The sequence below is a fragment of the Procambarus clarkii genome, chromosome 37 (genome assembly GCF_040958095.1).
Source record: "Procambarus clarkii isolate CNS0578487 chromosome 37, FALCON_Pclarkii_2.0, whole genome shotgun sequence".
Lineage (NCBI taxonomy): Eukaryota > Metazoa > Arthropoda > Malacostraca > Decapoda > Cambaridae > Procambarus > Procambarus clarkii.
Genome location: NC_091186.1, coordinates 16,917,517 through 16,937,302, shown reverse-complemented (window position 1 = coordinate 16,937,302; position 19,786 = coordinate 16,917,517). Strand labels below are relative to the sequence as shown.

Here is a 19,786-nt window from a genome sequence, read left to right as displayed (position 1 = left end):
GTAAGATCAACGTGGGTTAGCTTACTTCTCGTTTAGTATTAACTCCCAAACCCCATTAAACTTATTAATTTTTAGCCTTTTTTTTTGTAGTTTTAACGTTTTAGTGATTTTATATATATTACTATATATATATACCTACGATACCCCCACCGTATTGTATTTCAAGTGTACGTTATATAAATACAAATTATAATTATATTGGAATGGCTACAGATGACAACATACAACACTTAGAGAATGTTGTAATTATTATTATCATTATTAATAATAATAATATTATTATTATTTATTGTATTAGTTGTATTAACGTTTATTCAGTGTTTCATCATTGTTGCATCAACAACGTTTGCAGAATTTGTTCTGGAATAGAGGTTCCAATACCTCCAGAAACATACAGTTCTATTCAATACATTTGGCGTCGCCAAACAGCTTTCTGAGCCCCACATGTTAACGAATCTCAGTGAGGTGGGACCAAAGAGCCAGAGCTCAACCCCCACAAGCACAACTAGAGGAGTACTAAGCTGGGTACTGGTTCCCGCCGTCTAAATCAAGACACGTGGTACGATTTTCGAGGTCAACCTTCAGTCAATGACTTCAGTTCTTCCAAGATGCAGCCCATAATAGTCAGCTATAACTCCCAGGTAACCAATTACTGTCTGGGGGGAAACCTTCCATGTAAATACCTCAAGGTGACTACTACATTTTTTTTCTGCCTCGTATTTTTTTTCTGGAAATTGATAAAGTAAAATTCAATCGCCTCTCGGCTGCCTGAAATGCTTCTTGTGTGATGTGTCCAGCTTGCTAAACGGGGCCTTTTCTCTCTCTCTTTTCCAGCACTTGTCTCTATGTGGTATTTCCCTTCCTCTATGTTGCAGATATTTTCTCCTTGATGCAGTCGTTTTCTTCTGTGTTGCAGCTCCTTTTCTCTATGTTGCAACCTGTCTTGCAACCATTTGTGTTCCTCTTGCAACCTCATTGTGTTTCAAGACTTTCCATCCCTGTTATTGCTTTATCAACCACCCCATTCCTTTTCTCCGTTCCCTCCATCGCCCATTCCTCTCCTCCTTCCCCCCCCCCTCGCCCTTCCTCTCCTCCCCTCCCCCTTCCTCTACCCCCCCCCCTCCTGAAGTGCTCCCTTCCTAATTTAATCGATTTCAGCATTATCTCGTCATTCGTGCGGCGGGTCTCCATCTATTATGAAGTGCCCTTCGGAACTTTCTCCCGACTTGGGTTTTTATTTGGGTGTAGTGAGTGCTTGGAGTGACTCGCTCCTGCGGAGGTCGAGAGTGAAGGGACGGGGAGGGGGGGGGGGAAGGGGAGTCGTAAAGTGGACGGGTGGATTGTAGAGTGTGTGTGTATTCCCCTAGTTGCATTCACCTAGTTGTGCTTGCGGGGGGTTGAGCTTTGCTCTTTCGGCCCGCCTCTCAACTGTCAATCAACTGTTACTAACTACAATTTTTTGTTCTTTCCCACACACACACATACACATACACACACCCCTGGAAGCAGCTCCGTAACAGCTGTCTAACTCCCAGGTACCTATTTACTGCTAGGTAACAGGGGCATTCATGGTGAAAGAAACTTTGCCCATTTGTTTCTGCCTGGTCCGGGAATGGAACCCGGGCCACAGAATTACGAGTTCTGCGCGCTGTCCACTCAGCTACGTGGACAGGAGTCGTAGAGTAGATTGACTTGTAGATTGCGTATACAACATCATATTTCCCTTTTATTCAATTTTGCATCAATATTTAATAAAGAAATTGTACGGCAATGCAAAATACTTCTTTGAGTTCATATAAAATATTATTTTTTAATGTTACGGAAAACAAATATAATTGTCGATGGTATAATACATCTCAATATTACACCGAACATTTCTTTGTACACTAAACGTGGCTCTATTGCACCGAACATTGCTCTTTGGCGCTGAATATGGCTACTTGGCCTACTATGCAAGGCCCGATTTGCCTAACTAGCCAAGTTTTCCTGAATTTATATATTTTTCGCAATTTTTGTCTTATGAAATGATAAATCTGTCCTTTTCATTATGTATAAGTTAATTTGTTTAAATTTGAGTTAAAACTAACGTAGATATATGAGCGAACCTAACCAACCCTACCTAACCTAACCTAACCTAACCAACCCTACCTAACCTAACCTAACCTAACCAACCCTACCTAACCTAACCTATCTTAACCTAACCTAAACTAACATAACTATGTCAATAATTTATGTTTATAATATAATAAAATAATAATAATTCAAATAAACCAATTGGAAACAATTGGTTGAAAATGAAGAAAATCACTCGGCCTATTAGGCAAATCGGGTCTTGCATAGTAGGCCGAGAAGTGCATTCTGGCTACTAGGTACGACGTATATATATATATATATATATATATATATATATATATATATATATATATATATATATATATATATATATATATATATATATATATACATACATACAAGCTTCCTCTCATGGAAGCTTGTATTTGTCATTCAATGATGGTGTAGAAGCCACCGTCAAGTCCAACCACTTGGACTGGACGGCAGAGCGACGGTCTCGCTTCACGCAGGTCGTCGTTCAATCCCCGACCGTCCTCAAGTGGTTGGGCACCATTTCTTCTCCCCCCCTCCCCCCCGGTCCCATCCCAAATCCTTATCCTGACCCCCTTCCAAGTGCTATATAGTCGTAATGGCATGGCGCTTTCCCCCTGATAGTTCCCCTTCCCTTCTTCTCATGGACCTACACACACACCATCTTCCATTGCTTATATATACTCATGTTATTATACCGCTGGCTGTTGTTTGTTGTAATAGATTTAGCTACTCAGAACGAAATGTCCATGTAGCACGGGCTATGGTGAGCCCGTAAGAAATGGTGCTGGCAATATGTTCTATAACCTCTATACCGCTTGCTGGTGTCAGGAGCGGTGAGCCCAGCATGTGTGGTGCGGGGCGGCCTGCTGCCCCGACTGTGGGCTGAGGGCCGGACTGTCAGCACGCTTCTCTACCACCACAACCACAGCGCAACCATCTTCAACCACATTAACTTCGTCCTCGTCTACACCAACGTCACCAAGGACGTTCTGAACAAGGTGGGATGTGTGAACATGGGCGCCGTTGTTCAGCTTGTGGTGTGTGTATAAGCTTTCTGTGTTTCTGTTTTCTTAGTGTTAGTATTAAGAACACCAATCACGTTGCTCAAATTCATGGTAAAGCCACTTGTAAGTATTGAAAGATTTATTTGCTACAACGTTTCATTCCTACCTGGAAGATCTTCAGGTAAAGCATGAACGTACGAGGTAGAATTTGGAGTTAAATATACAAGTGAGCAGGTCGAAAGAGTATAAGGGAGCAGTCAAACATAGGGGTAAGGGTATAAGGTCAATCAGACATAGTGTAAGGCGTTGGGAAAAGCTCTGTTACTCTCGGTGGGCCGGGAGACCTCAGTAAACATGTAATACCCACGGATATGTGGCGAGATCTAGGTCTAAGTATCGGCAAGGAAGCGTAATCATTATTCTATATATCTGCGGAACTTTTCTTCCACAAATATACCCATAAAAGTCAACTAACAATAGAAGTGCACAATCTACTCCTGTCTAGCATGGTCTTGTGTATGTGGTCTCTATTACCTGTAAACTCCAAGTCCTATATAGTAGCTTTAACGACAGGAAAACACCTCACAACAGGCCTAAAAAGTCCGATTATTGGCGCCCACTGACTCTTACACCAGAGTCGACCTTGTAATCAATAGAGAAGCAGGCAATAATAACATAAAACACTTAAGGGGTCTATTAGGAAGGTGGAAAGATAATAATGGAGAAAACAATAAACCGATAAGATTATATAGCGCAAGGAAGGGATATGAGGACAAGGAGCTGGGATATTAGGACAAGTAGCTGGGGTATGAGGACAAAGAGCTGGGGTATGAGGACAAGGAGCTGGGATATGAGGACAAGTAGCTGGGGTATGAGGACAAAGAGCTGGGGTATGAGGACAAAGAGCTGGGGTATGAGGACAAGGAGCTGAGATATGAGGACAAGTAGCTGGGGTATGAGGACAAGGAGCTGGAATATGAGAACAAGGAACTGGTATATGGGGACAAAGAGCTTTAATGTTACAAAAATATGGGATATGAGTACAGGGATATAGGATATGAGGATAGAGTAAAAGAACGGTGCCTAACCATATAAGAATCGGACCCCGACCCTATAAAAAGCGAGGCCATCGCTGTACCGACATGAAGGCAACAAATTTGCAAATGAAGCAATGAAGATCGAAATCTTGAATTACGTCTTAGATGTTTGTTTCAGCAACGAGGGCCTAGTTAATTAAATTAAATATGTGTGCATTAGCTGCATTACACAGTGTAGCAGCACTTGCAATGCCTTGCAACAGGAGAGTATAAATAAGTTAACCTAATCAACATGAATGTCTTCAGTGCAACAAATAACCAACTGATTCTTACACATTTTGCGTGTGTTCAGATAGAATTAAGCGTTTAAGCGGTAGAATTAAGATAGAATTAAGCGTTTCTGCCCGAAACGCTTTGCGTAATAGTGGCTTTAGGCATTGTATGTACTAGCTCTATCTATAAATCCATCAACTTTTGTATCTCACCCTGTATGTATGTACTTTACCTGAATAAGTATTTGTATTTGTTTGTTTTTGTAGAAGACCTATGCTTATGTAGTCTTCCATTCCACCTTTATATTCCACAACTATTTGCCTACTCATTTAAATCCTCCCTTGTGGTTTCGAAGACTATCATCACAAGCTCCAAGTTCAACCTTGTTGCATACAAATCCATAAATAAAATAACCAAGTCATTCCTTGAATCTTTCGACACTTCCGCTCTCAATTTGTTTTCTCCGAAGTTGGTGACCACCTCCACGTTTGAGGGTGACCTTTTGTGACCCCTTTTCGTCCTCGAGGTTGACCTTTCTGACCACCTTCAGAGCTAACCTTGGTGCTGACCTCCTCAGGCGAGTGACAGCGGGAAGCTGGAGAGGACACAGTGGCTGGTGCTTCTGGAGAAGGAGGATCAGTTGGCTACCCTCCATGACCACGTCAACGCCCTCGATCTCTTCATTGACTCAACTCTCCTCCTGGCTACCTTCAGGCCTTGCCAGGCTCAGGTAAGTCACGAGGTTGAGTCACTGTGAGGCGAAGTGTTTAAACGTTATAATATAATGGTCATTGAGATTCAAGAAGGTCTATTTTTGGGGTCGAACAAGGTTGATTTTTGGGTCCAAGAAGGTCTGTTTTTGTCTCGAAGATGGTCTATTTTGGGGTTCCAAGAAGGTCTATTTTTGGCTCCAGGAAGCTTAAATTGGATCACGTAGGTCAATCTGTGTCAATAGAAGCCAACTTGGGTCACCGTGAGCAAAGGTAACTTATATAAGGTTAAAATATTTGTTCAATGGTCAAAGTGTATTACCAGGTCTCTTAGTGTCAAGATTAGTTCAATGTTAGTTCATGATGAACCATTGTGGGTCAAGTTAGGAAACTAACACAAATTAAGTTAAATTCAAAAGAATCGACAGATGCAACGACAGTAGGAGATTAGATAAAGCATAATCACAACATATAAAACAGTTCACATATATCAGCCAGCTCACATATAACAGCCAGCTCACATATAACAGCCAGCTCACATATAACAGCCAGCTCACATATATCAGCCAGCTCACATATATCAGCCAGCTCACATCACACCTATACTGCCTCGGCCGACCACTATTGACTCGATGGTGACAAGCAACGTCACCATTGTGGAGAAACTCAACAACCAAAGCAGAACTTAATTGATCATTCGAGATGAACTAAGCGATGTGCTTCACATGAGATTATAATTGACTCAAATTGTAGCCTGGGTTGTTAGCAGGCGACAAGACGTTTAATGGTAATATTCATTAATACTATTTTTTAAACTGACAAATGTGAAATACAAATTGAAAGAAAACTAATCCCACATGCGAATAGGGACCACATCTGGCCAGCCCCAACAGAGCTGTTCGCTATGACTTGACAGCCGAGACTATTGACCAAACAACTGCTACACTAACACGATTATTGACCTAACACGACTATGTACTAAACAGGACTTTTCATCAAACACGATTGTTGACCAAACACGATTGTTGACCAAACACGATTATTGACCAAACACGACTATGTACCAAACACGATTATGTACCAAACACGACTACATACCAAACACGACTATGTACCAAACACGACTATGTACCAAACGTGACTGTTGACTATGCATGGGCTAATGACCCCAGAATATTGACCAAACGTTACAAATGACCCAATTACGGATCTTGAATATTGACCAACGGTGAATACTGATCACCATGACTAATGAACAATCGGAACCCATTAACCAATAACAACCATTAACCACAAGCATTTACTATAACCGAACTTCAACTGACCGGAAATTAATCACCCCCCCCTCCCCGACTATTAACCTGCCTAGACTACTTACCAGCCACAAACAACGATCAACCCTGACTAATGACCCGCCACAACCATTACTGATCAGCAATTACAAAACAGTATTGATCAACCACTGAGTATTCACAACAATTGACAAGGGCCCCGTTTTGGTGTGGCAGTACTTACAGAGCGTGTACAGGGTGGGGCCCAAGAGCCGAGTCCTGGTGGAAGGAGGCGGGGAGTGGAGCCCCACAGATGGCTACGTCGGCGTCGCAGCTGGTAACAAATACGACAGACGCCGCAACTTCCAGGGCTATCCGATCGTCGGCGTCGGGGTGAAGGTAGGGCTATCCGATCGTCGGCGTCGGGGTCAAGGTAGGGCTATCCGATCGTCGGCGTCGGGGTCAAGGTAGGGCTATCCGATCGTCGGCGTCGGGGTCAAGGTAGGGCTATCCGATCGTCGGCGTCGGGGTCAAGGTAGGGCTATCCGATCGTCGGCGTCGGGGTCAAGGTAGGGCTATCCGATCGTCGGCGTCGGGGTCAAGGTATGGCTATCCGATCGTCGGCGTCGGGGTTAAGGTTTGATATAACAACAGAAATGACAATTTTATTTATACAAATGACGCCTGAAACATGACAAAGTAAGAGCAGTCTGAGGTAAACAGTTAATGTCACTGAAATGAGTTCACCAATACGGAAGGAGAAGGTTATCTTGAGGTTATCTTGAGATTGGTGAACTAATCTGGTGTTCCTGGCTACAATAGTTTACTGGTTATCTTATGATATGTTCTCATGAGGACATGAGGATCAACCTAACTTAACATAACCCAACTTAACCTGACCTAACCCAATCTAACCTAATTTAACCCAAACTAGTCTAATCCAACCAAAGCTAACCTAACTCAACCTAAGTTAACCTAACCGTACTTAAGCTAACCTAACCCAGTCTAAGCTAACCTTAACCTAATCTAACCTTACGCCTCGTTAAGAAGCATCACCTCGTTAACAAAAAACATTCTTAATTTTTAAGCGATAGGGGCAGTAAATTATTTCAACAATAATTAATTTCTAAGTGACATCATTAGATTAAGGGGTGACGTCTTCTCCCTCAGGTATTCGACCTGTACACCACCTACCTGCCCAACGGTCGCCTCTCAGGATACATTGGAGACATCCTCAACGTTCTCAAGATGGCTCACAACTTCTCGTGAGTATTCCTTGAGTATGAGTAAAGCCATGAGTCACCTCTTGTTATAAAAATTACTCAATGAGTATTGAGGAAATCAGTAGGAGTCATGAGGAGGGTTGTTGTTGTTGTTGTTTAAGATTCGCTACTTGGAACAAAAAGTTCCAAGTAGCACGGGCTATGGTGAGCCCGTAGTCATGAGGAAGGTGCTCTGGGTTCTTCCTACGTGTTCTTGGTGAACCCCGCGGTACCCGGGTGCTGTGACCTAAATTGGGTCAAAACCAAAAAAGGTCTTTTTGGGTTAGGAAAGGTCTAACCCATTTCAGGTGTTGGGTCGACTCGGTTCTTGAATCGCTCCCGGTACCAGGTGATCAGACACATCAGGTGTAAGGACACGTGCCCAAAACGCCTCGCCCATAGACTAATCGGTTGTAAGCCAACTGCGCTGACCACTGTGCTACGGGTCAGATAGTATAGATATCATAAGATAATATAACATAAGATAATAAGTTATGAGGAAGGAAGAAGACTACCACCTTTATCTACTACCAAGGACTTAGAATATCCTAATCATGGGTAATAGGCTGAAACGAAATCTAGTAACAAGTTAAGACACCAATTATTTGACCAATTTATCAGGGTTTTTTTTCCATCTTCAGAGTGTAATGTACGGCCTTCCTTGTAGCACAACATGGACTCGAATACAATGTGTGAAGACAGACTGACTATGAAGAGAAAAGGCCTAGCCATTACGACTATATAGCACTTGGAAGGGGGGGGGGGCAGGACAAGGGTTTGGGATGGAACGGGGAAAAAAAAGGAATGGTGCCCAACCACTTGTGAACGATAGGCTATACATTTTCAGAAATACGAGATAGGCAGAAAAGTTAGAATTAGAAATTAAAGATAGCGCAGACAGAAATAAATCATATGCGAATGATTGTTTAATAACAAAACATAAATAAATATTATATATATATATATATATATATATATATATATATATATATATATATATATATATATATATTATATATATGCACAGCTGATGATCGTATAAGAAAACATTACAGACAAATACAATGTCTAATATGAGCCAAGGTTAAGGGCTGAGGCGAGGAATAAGTCCGCTGCTGACATAAGAGTTATGTCATACAAAGGGAATAGTGAAGACAACACTGCAATGCAGTGCAAGGTTCCATTAGAACCAGAGTGCAAGGCAACATTATATACGTTATAACATGAACCTACACGTTGCAAGCTTACAAACACCACTCTCACACAGGTGAGGGAGGAATCCTAAACTCTCCAACAAGATTTTGACTTCTTTTTCTTAATGTTTGTATAAAATAATGTGTAGGTCTTCATCCCGTGGAAGGATTTTCACCCCTCACAATGTGGGGTTTGGGTGAGATGAGTTCCACTAACTACATCCTGCTTGGATTGCAGCACTCAACACGTTATGGTTTCACTACCGAGGAATACCAGTTCGATATGGCTCACGATTCTGGCGTAATTATATGAAAAAAATAAAGTTACGATGGCCTGAAGATGTTACCGTACCACTTAAGAAGTGTCGGATCTCACACCACTGTGGATGGAAGGGGGGGGGGAGGTAATAGGTGACCCCCTCCACCATTAATGGGTGGATGTCACCCTCTATTATGTTTCCATGACTATCACCTATCGGTCGCCATAGCTGAAACCCGTCAAGAATTCGCCACAACCTTATAACTCATTCATCCTAACTACACCATGACTGTTTCCAATCACTCATCGTGAGTATCGTCCATCACTCACCTTAACTCTCACCGATAACTCACAATAACCACTACACATCCCTCACCATAATGACAAAATTCTTCCATTCATTATTCAGCATAATTTCTTTCACCCAATCTCCTCATCATGACTCATCCTCATAACTCGACCTCATGACTCACGCTTATAAGCCAACCATGATATGTTGGTCCCCCTCATTTCTTAACATCTCCATCTCCCTCATAAACACCCAACGTCAACAAACCCCTATGAAAGATAAGAACAAATAGTTATAAATCATTCTACAACACAGTATTCTACAACACAGTATTCTACAATATGGTATTTGAAAAGGTTGTGTTGGTGGTACGGTGGTTTGGGTGGGAGGTTGTGGGTTGGTTGCTGGTGTGCTGCTGGTTGTTGGATCGTCTGGTGCCGTTGGAGAGGTTGGAGAGGCAGAAGGTTGGCCAGTGGGTGCTCGAGGTGGAGTGGGTGGAGAGCTTAGAGAAGCGAGTGGTCACATGGTTGGGATCAACCGTGGTCGTGTGGTTGGGACTGATATGCACCAACCACGGCCTGAGTCGCTACATGGATCAGCTTGTTGAGCTGGTTCGACTGGCGCAGGTCACGGACCAGAAGCATGAAATGGCCTCCCTTTTGGGGTCCTTTCCGGGGTCTCTTCTGGGGGACCTTCCGCTGCTGGGGAAACTGGTCCCAAAGCTGCAGGTGGTGCGTGATGTCCCCCGACTCCCGCAGGACCCTAGTGGCTGGGTGTCCAGGCTACCTGTGGTCACCACCGTGGCTACCTTCGCCTGCAGGGTAAGACAGGTATGGAACCTCAAGAGGTGGCTGGCGGCAGACATGACGCTCCTGCAGTTTTGGCGGGAAACCGCGGTTGGCATGGCTACGGCCGTTGGCGCTGCCTTAAGGTACATCGCTACCTGTATTAAGGCCGCTATCATAGACGCCGTCGCCAGCCACTTTGTGGATTTAATCTATACCAGACTTTTACAGAACGTTATAACCGCCGTTGTCGCTAATACTGTGGACGCCATCAAAAGCCCTGTCGGTACCTCGGCTGTGGGCGCCATCATGGGCACCATCGCCTTCAAGCCTATTAAAGTTGTCCTCAGCATTATCACCGAAATGTTTTTCAAACGCGGTTGATAACCAAAGGCGGCACTACAATGTAGGAACTAGGTGCCCCATTGTGGGAGGACCCCATTGTGGGAGGACCCCATTGTGGGAGGGCCCCAGTGTGGGGAGTGCGATTTAACTTTATGAAAGTGCAAAAATCAACAAAATAACCCCCGCTATTTAGAAAAAAACAATGTAGGTTGGATATTTCGGTCCCATCTTTGTTATTCCCCTTTAATTTCCACAGTTCCTGCTTGGGAACGAAATATCCAGTCAATATGAAGACCAAAACCCCACATCAGAAAATGACGTTTCAGTCCGCCCTGGACCCTTAACAAGTCGTGCAATAGAAAGTCTCTTTCTATTGCGAAAGAGCTTTTCTATTTTCATCTTTCTATCGACGAAAACGTCGTCGTTTCTTCATTTTGTGATGTGTGGTTTGGTCATGTTATTGTGAGTCGTCGTCTACATATCCTATATTTTTTTGCTATTTGCTCAAAGTCCCTCACCAGACTTTGCAGGGTGACTGACAGTTGGTTGGGGGTCATCAGGTTCGAATCGAGTTTGACCCCTACGCCCCACCCCCTTTTTTGCATAAAATGGATAATTATATCATATTCCAATCTCGCTAAATACTAGATTACATCATAACGGTCCATCCAGCATATTATTTTCTGTATAGTAATTAAAGCATAAGTATATTGTTTCATGCAATATACGTATTAAACGAAGACAGAGTAACGAAGAGGGATACAGTGATGAAAGGAAAGTGGTGAAGAGAAGATGAAGGGTGAAGAGTAGGGAAGGTGGTGAAGGGTAGGGAAGGTGGTGAAGGGTAGGGAAGGTGGTGAAGGGTAGGGAAGGTGGTGAAGGGTAGGGACGGTGGTGAAGGGTAGGGACGGTGGTGAAGGGTAGGGAAGGTGGTGAAGGGTAAGGGAAGGTGGTGAAGGGTAAGGGAAGGTGGTGAAGGGTAGGGAAGGTGGTGAAGGGTAGGGAAGGTGGTGAAGGGTAAGGGAAGGTGGTGAAGGGTAAGGGAAGGTGGTGAAGGGTAGGGAAGGTGGTGAAGGGTAGGGAAGGTGGTGAAGGGTAGGGAAGGTGGTGAAGGGTAAGGGAAGGTGGTGAAGGGTAAGGGAAGGTGGTGAAGGGTAAGGGAAGGTGGTGAAGGGTAAGGGAAGGTGGTGAAGGGTAAGGGAAGGTGGTGAAGGGTAAGGGAAGGTGGTGAAGGGTAGGGAAGGTGGTGAAGGGTAAGGGAAGGTGGTGACGGGTAAGGGAAGGTGGTGAAGGGTAAGGGAAGGTGGTGAAGGGTAAGGGAAGGTGGTGAAGGGTAAGGGAAGGTGGTGAAGGGTAAGGGAAGGTGGTGAAGGGTAGGGAAGGTGGTGAAGGGTAAGGGAAGGTGGTGAAGGGTAAGGGAAGGTGGTGAAGGGTAGGGAAGGTGGTGAAGGGTAAGGGAAGGTGGTGAAGGGTAGGGAAGGTGGTGAAGGGTAAGGGAAGGTGGTGAAGGGTAAGGGAAGGTGGTGAAGGGTAGGAAAAGAGGTGAAAGTAATGATAATGATGCTTTGTAGAAGGGGGTAACCGACGGTGCGAGGTGTAGTGAAGATGATCACAGTGATGCAATCCATATATAATGTGCGATATACATATATAATTATAAATGATATACATGTATATATAATGTATGCTAAGTACCTTACCCTTCAGTCATAACTAAAAACAAATAATCACATCAAGTCACTTCACACACACTGAAGTGTTTACGTATTTCCAAACCAAATGAGCCATGATCCATTTATCAGTAATCTATAAGCATGTTGCTTCTCTTCCCAGTACTCTAAGACAAAATACGGACTACAAGAAACTCGGGTCCTGCCGAGAGCTGTTGTTATTTTAGATTCAGCTACTCAGAACGAAATGTCCATGTAGCACGGGCTATGGTGAGCCCGTAAAGGCCGATCGAGAGCTTTTACAAGGTAATAATCCATTCGCGTTATTGGAACGAGGCTTTTCTGTAGGTTTTGTAAGCAGAGAAAGGGTTAATTGTCGTCATGAATATGCTCGTACAGTTGGCAGTAATTCAAAGTGGACAAACGGCCCCTCCTCATAAACACAGCCCGTCCTCATAAACACAGCCCGTCCTCATAAACACAGCCCGTCCTCATAAACACAGCCCGTCCTCATAAACACAGCCCGTCCTCATAAACACAGCCCTTCCTCATAAACACAGCCCGTCCTCATTAGTATATCACGTCATTGTGATTTCTTTATGTTCTGAAAAGGGGCGTTTGGTTGAGAATTCTTATTACCCACACGCCAGAGTGCAGGCAGGCTATTTGTCAAATCTACTTGTGGCACCAGCTGAGGCCTCCAGATTTCCCTAATGGGTTCAGTAGAGTTCCGGGTTGAATAGCTATATTTAACCTGTCGTGGTGGCTGAGTGGGGGTTAAGGCACGCGTCTGATGTTCACTAGAACGTTGGTTCAAATCCCCTTTAATGCTCCAACTGATTTTTTCATCGACATATCTCGCTCTTGTAGTTTCTATGCGTACTGTTAGTGGCCCCTTGATGGTAGCCGGTATACACTACTAGTAGGCACCCATCAGTCTCAGGAGACTATGGAGTTGCGCTCTGGTTGTCGGTCTGGAGTGGCCTCTCCAGGGCGCAAAGCCAGGGTAGGTTGATATGGAGGAGAAGCTGTTACCCATGCAGCAGGTCCCCCCTCCTCTTTGTTACTGTCTAGTGACACTTGATAGCAACCCTTCATAGCTAGTGTCCTCTGCCACCACATCCCGTGAACTCTGACTTTCGACAGGTTGAGCTACAGTATCCTGAAGGGCTACGCCTACGGGAGTTTAGTGAATGGGTCGAGCAACAAGTGGACGGGGATGGTCGGGGAGCTGCAGCAGGGCCGAGCTGACCTCACCGTCTCAGAGCTCTCCATAACAAAGGAGCGTAATGATGTCGTCACCTACACCCAACCCGTCTTTGTCGTTAGGTAATGGCATGTTCGTGGCACCACACCCTAGTACACTAGCACCTCTACTGGCACCACTACTGGCACCACTACTGGCACCACTACTGGCATACTAACACATTGTCACTAATGGCACACTCACTGCCATCACTAAATTGCAAATTCGAACACTTTTTCATTGTGAAGAAATAAGGATGCAGATGGAAAAAACAGGTTCTTTTCTGTCTATAATATTATTTAAAAATGTTTCAACTCTGTCCTTTTTGACAACCTGCTGCAACACATAAACATGCAGCAGCAAAAGGAACAACATTAAGTTACTTTATCAACTAACAAAAACCGGTTCTCACTGTTGTCAGTACGTAGTGGGGCCTTCCTCTGGTAGCCAGGTTAGAGGAGCAATGATCAGGATGTCATATCTGTACAGAAACTAATTGATAACACTAGGAATTAGGACGATAAAGGTGCCACCTCCAGGGGTTCCATAAACAGGTATGCACGAACTACCCAAACTAGAAAGGCCATAGGCATGCAAATTATGAGAGCAGAGAAGCGTGTTATTGTAAGATTAGTGAAGTTGTATCGATGACTATTTAGTCTTTTGCAGAGTACCTGCTTGAGGAATCTTTTGAACTCTTGGGGGGAAGGGACCTTAGTAAATAATTTCAATCTATAAGGGGCAGATTCCTGTTTTTTTTAATCCATAAGTTCTTGATTCTTCTGATCCTTCGACCGAGTGTCTCAAGTGGGCGCTGTTGATGGCATCAAGATGTTTGACAGACTTGACAAAGTTCCTGATCAAAGTTAATGATCGTATGCTGCGTATATCCGAGGCAATGGGACGTAGCTCGATCTTTTTTTCTATTCACAGAGCCTTGACTACTATTGTATGAGACGATGTCTGAAAGTCGTTCGCTTGGGTTAAGAATTTTAAGATATTCCTAGCATTTGTCGCTGAAATTGTGTACCCCGGTGTTTAAGCTTGGCCACTGTGATATAGTGGCCAAGCTTGAACACAATACTAACACAGTAACAATATAGATCCATCATGTGTAGTTGCATGTGATGAAGTTAGGTGTACCGACCACATTGATTCCTAGCCTCTGGTCTCTGGTTAAGTTTCCAAGGCTGCCTTTGGGTGAGATGGGGACTTACTGGATCAGGAAAAGCGGCAGTTTAGATATTTATTGAATCCCTTGGTGATATCTGTGAACACACGTGGGTTGCTTGCGGGCGACAAGGTCGGTGTTATGGCAGGTGTGTTGCATGCTGGTGGCGAGTATATTAGGACAGTCTCCGTGCCGGAAAGGAGAGAGTTACAGGTGATGAAAGAAAACGGATAGAAAGAGAGAATGCGCTTGTTAAAATGTATTATTGGAGAGACTCGTGTATTCGAAATATAGAGGCATGAAAAATGATGCAAATGGAAATCTTAGATTTTAAACAGATATATAAAAAATGAACATAATTCTAACCCAGTCCTTTCTGCTCCAGCCGCAGACTGTACGTGTCGACCCCACAGGACTTCAGGAAGAAGCTGCTGGCCTACGTAGACCCGATGGACAAAGTTGTGTATGTGTGTGTGTTCGTTGCTATGTCCGTCATGGCCTTGGGCCTGAATTTCGTCGAGCGTCTTCGTCTGTATTTCCTTCCATCGGAAGAGGAGCCAGTGAGCCTGTCGGTGGCCGCGTGGAGCATGGTGTCGGCCCTCCTGCAGCAAGGTCGGTGCCTCCTGCTCCCCCCTCCTTCACAGCTCTTAAACATACTTCTGCTGTTGACATTGTATCTTTTATGGCTGCAAGTGTTGATATGAACTTATCTACTGTTTTGTTGATATCTTTCAGTACTTTTTCTCGTCTACTAAATATTCCTGTTCACTGTTATTCCCAGCGTGTACCTGCCATCCAATAGGGAACCCCACCATCACTATTCTTGAATTCCCGTGTTCCTTAACCCAACAGACGGCCTTGTTCTCTGCAGGCTACGACCCAACACCATCCAGCACAGCGGCACGCATCATCTTCTGGGTTGGGTTCGTGGTGTCGCTGATCGTGTACACAGCGTACTCAGCCACGTTGATGGCCCACCTGGCCGTCGAGAAGCCTGCTCCCCTTCCGTTCTCTAACCTTCGTCAGTTGTCACGCCAGACGCGCTGGGATGCCGGCCCCAACAACAACGATCTCTTCCAAGTTACAGCTTCAGTAAGTAGACCCAATGGTACACTTTCAAGCCCCTTGTAACTCAACGAACACAATGCTAATACTGTTGCAAGATCTCTTCAGCATCAGTATGTGTACAGCATTTTGCATGTGTCTAGACGTGATTACGAGAGGGACATCTGAGCATCTTTTAGCATTTCCTGGGTGTTCTACGTGGTGTTTCAAGGTCTTCGGTTGACCAGGGTTTTGAGAACCAGTTAAACCTTCCATTCCGATACCTACATTACAAATGTATATATATTGTTATCGATCTCAAAAGTCGGACTATTAAATTCAGGAAATGGTTTTAGATTCAATTTAGTCTTCCTTTCATAACCCAACACATTAAAGAAAACGTCTCATGGTGCAGCAAACATGTGCGGGGTCGCAGACGGAGGAGTGCCGCGTCATGCAGGACGTGTGGAACAAGGTGGTACTTCGCAGTCCTGGCAACATCGTCAACTCCTACAACGAAGGACTTCAGAAGGTCCTCAAAGGTAAGCCTATGGCGAATACGTAAGTGAGATATTGTCAATAAATACCCATTTTGAAGCTCAAATGCTTTAATTAAATCCAAATTCAAAATCCGCCAACAAAAAATAATCGAAATCGGCCAACAAGAAAACCCACCCAGCAGAGTATCCCATTCATCTACCAGTTTCTACAGCTATATATGGTTCTTTGGCGTACTTAGCTAAATATTTGTCTTATGTTCCCCACATTTCCCTAAGGCTCATTAATACATAAATAATAATAATGTCTCATTAATTCTTTCTCCAAGATCACTCTTAGCTCTTTTTTTGTACTACTCTGCCATGGATATCTCAAAAGTTGCCATCTATTATTTCACTTTTGTGAGATACCGTCCTCTTTCACCACTTAATCCTACCTTACACAACATCAACATGTGAGAAGACAAACCACTAGATATCCTAGCGACCTCCATGTCTTTTTTTCGGTAGGTAAATATGTCTTCATTGGCGTCGATGTCAACACCAACTATTACATTCGGAACCTGCCGTCCAAAGACGCGTGTCGGGTCAAGGAGCTGCCTGGGCAGTACATCACTGGAGGCATCGCTATCGGTCTCCAGAAGAGATCTCCCTTCAGGGGCGTCTTCGACTACAGGTGCGTCTCTTGCACGTGACCATCCCTCACACTGGATAACAGATCACTGTCTTAAAAACTGCAAGATTTTCAAGTAATGAGCCCGTGTAAGCTGGGCTTTCCGTTACCAGGTGAAAATGAAGTATGCAAATCACCCACTTGTGCTTGCATTGTTTGATGTATCACCCAGGCATGTGATAGAAATTTGTATTTTACGTTAATAGACTCTTAATCAGATTTTTCTTATTGTAAGTGATTGGGCTCCTTCAAAATGAGCTCTCTTAGTATGAGAACACTTTCAAATACAATATTTTCGCATAGTAATTACCATACCACAACGTTTGCGCTGACCATCGCATTGTTTAATCTTTTGTAGTAACCAGCTGGTCTCATTCTTATCTCTCACACACACACACACGCCCGTGCGAGTCAGTCCAAAGGGCCCCAGTTCAATTCGCGGACGAGGCAAAAACAAATGGCCAGAGTTTCTTTCGCCTAATGCCTCGATCCTGCTGGCAAATAGTAAATACACACACACACACACATTATTCTTTTTAGTAAATACTTACACGATTGAAACAAATGAGAAGGCGATGAATTACAAAACCGTCAATGGTTTCAAAGCGTCATATGACAAAAAAACACAGAATACTGAGTGGACGGAACACCAGAAGCGTAGCTCTTAACCTATAACTACATTTAGGTAATTACAATGAGGTAATTAAACACACACACACACACACCAATGATAAACATGTTAATGATCCATGCATCTCTCCCCCTGGTGCGGTGAACAGCCTGCAGAGGATGAAGGAGATAGGTGTGATGAAACGCCTGGTGGCGACCTGGCTGAAGGTGGGGCGCTCCTGCAGCCTCCAGACCACCGTCAACGCCAGCCTCACAGACCTCGCCGCGGTCTTCATCCTTCTGTTCATGGGAATATCCGCCAGCCTACTGGTCCTTGGGGGAGAAATCGTGGTAAGACTTCTGATACTTTATTGCCACGAGCGGTATTAGAAACGCCTTTTGACCAGAGCTTGTTCGTTATATTTCATGGAATCATGGCTAGCTAGTAGGCATCCATCAGTCTCAGGAGACTATGGAGTTGCGCTCTGGTTGTCGGTCTGGAGTGGCCCCAGCAGGGCGCAAAGCCAGGGTAGGTTGATACGGGGGAGAAGCTGTTACCCAGGCAGCATGGCTATAGGATATATATATATATGTTGAGTATATTGGGAACATTTGCTGGTTTCCCTTCAAAACATATAAATCTTTCGCCTTTTGCTTTTCATTGTTAACTTTGACATAATTCTAGCCTTTCTCAAGATAAATTATAAAAAAGTCACGCGTCGAACACTTACTCAAGTCAACATTGAAATTAGTTTTTGATTTGCATTTAATAGAAACTTTCTGGCAGGTTTCCCGGTCCAAGAAAAGGCAGCCAACGCACGATGACACATGAAGAGGAATAACCCTTAACCCCTCAGAGTCGACGCTAACATTAATACAAGTCGAATTAATAATTATAGTTCAGTACTACTGAATATACTTGTTAATGTCCAACCTACTAGTCTGTCGTTGTTTGTTCGTGCCTAAAGGCCATTTATTGCAACAAATAACTCTTAATACACATTTCAACAGACAAGGTTCCGTTTGTTTGGGCTAGGCTTAAGTTGTGTTTAAGCTGCGTTTGAAATGCATCTAGAGACTCTAGACTGTGCTTTAAATATTATTGAACTTACTTAACATTAGACAAAATCAGATTTGCCCTACTTAAATGTGGTTGGATGTTTATTTGTGAAACACTATAAACATATACTAAATTCCATGATCAGAGTCATCCCAACAAAAAAAAACTGGATTTTTTTAAGAATTGCAGAATATTTTCAGCTGAAAATAATGAACACTATGAGGCATCTACACATCGATGTTTAAGCCAGCCATTCGCAGTCACCAGCTCTCACATCTGGTGACTCAATGTTTACTTGTACTAATCATTCAGCCTTTACAAACAACTCTTATTCGGACCACTGAAGGAAATGAATAGAGTCTGAACCCGTGCGAGGTCTGAACCCGTGCAAGGTCTGAAACCGTTCAAGACCTGAAAACGCACAAGACTTGAAGCGGTAATTAACACGGATCTACTCTCTAACAACTCATGTTGCTGTGTTTTGTGACACATCACAAACAGCTTCACAGAAAAGCTTCATCCTGGGCAACACAACTGACTCTGTAATATTAGTACATAATAACAACACTACATCATTAACACCTTTCAACTGCTGTAACTAACGCTGGAAAGTTACAGTGAACTCCTTCTCTCAACTTTATCATTCCTTGCAACGTATGTATTTGATAACTTATATTGATTTGTGATTTGCAATCAAGACTTAAGTGTTGTACAAGTTTGTAATGTGTTAATAAATGTATACATGGCAAAATATTTGGTTAACTTCTACATACCACCAGCGGGAACTGTGATCCCATTCTGTGGTGTGTCAAGGGTGATGGATCTTATTCACCATGCTGTCCCATCTACAGCCCTGTCCCCAGTTACATCGTCAACCCCTGTTCCGATCTCTAAATCTATCCCTATCCTCATCTCATAAATCCTCCAACCCTAATCCCATTCCCAAACTACGACGTCGCAGCAACCAATTCTACTCAATAATATATATCCTTTTACTTTGTAGATGAAGTTCAAATTTAAACTCAAAAACTTTATTCATAAATGTTTGTACATTCATAGTCGAGTTAGTCGACACAAATTTACAGTAAATTATTTACCTAGGAGAAAATCATGATAATAATACAACATGTAATCACTTTAATTATATATACTCTAAGATTTAGATTTAGAAGCTGTATTTATCAATTATTTAAAAAAAAATCATCACAGTTTTGGGATTTTGATTCAGAAACTATTCGTAAAGAACTTATACAAATCATTACAATACTGGCTGAAGTAAACA

General features: G+C 43.4%; 1 protein-coding gene across 1 annotated transcript; it reads left to right on the top strand.

Annotated features, from left to right (window-relative positions):
- Positions 1-2,701: 2,701 nt before the first annotated feature.
- LOC123765897 (glutamate receptor 1) lies at positions 2,702-19,356 on the top strand. Its single transcript, XM_069336871.1, has 12 exons — positions 2,702-2,726; positions 2,935-3,104; positions 4,998-5,150; positions 6,639-6,800; positions 7,572-7,666; positions 13,351-13,533; positions 15,007-15,233; positions 15,493-15,713; positions 16,081-16,207; positions 16,673-16,838; positions 17,615-17,795; positions 18,232-19,356. The coding sequence occupies exons 1-12, from the start codon at positions 2,702-2,704 to the stop codon at positions 18,274-18,276; spliced, it is 1,755 nt and encodes a 584-aa protein (XP_069192972.1). The 3' UTR covers positions 18,277-19,356.
- Positions 19,357-19,786: the final 430 nt, after the last annotated feature.

Coding starts and splice junctions, on each gene's coding strand:
- LOC123765897 (XM_069336871.1), top strand. CDS start 2,702: ATGGCATGGCGCTTTCCCCCTGATA. Junction 6,801..7,571: donor TCGTCGGCGTCGGGGTGAAG/GTAGGGCTATCC, acceptor CTTCTCCCTCAG/GTATTCGACCTGTACACCAC. Junction 13,534..15,006: donor CAACCCGTCTTTGTCGTTAG/GTAATGGCATGT, acceptor TTTCTGCTCCAG/CCGCAGACTGTACGTGTCGA.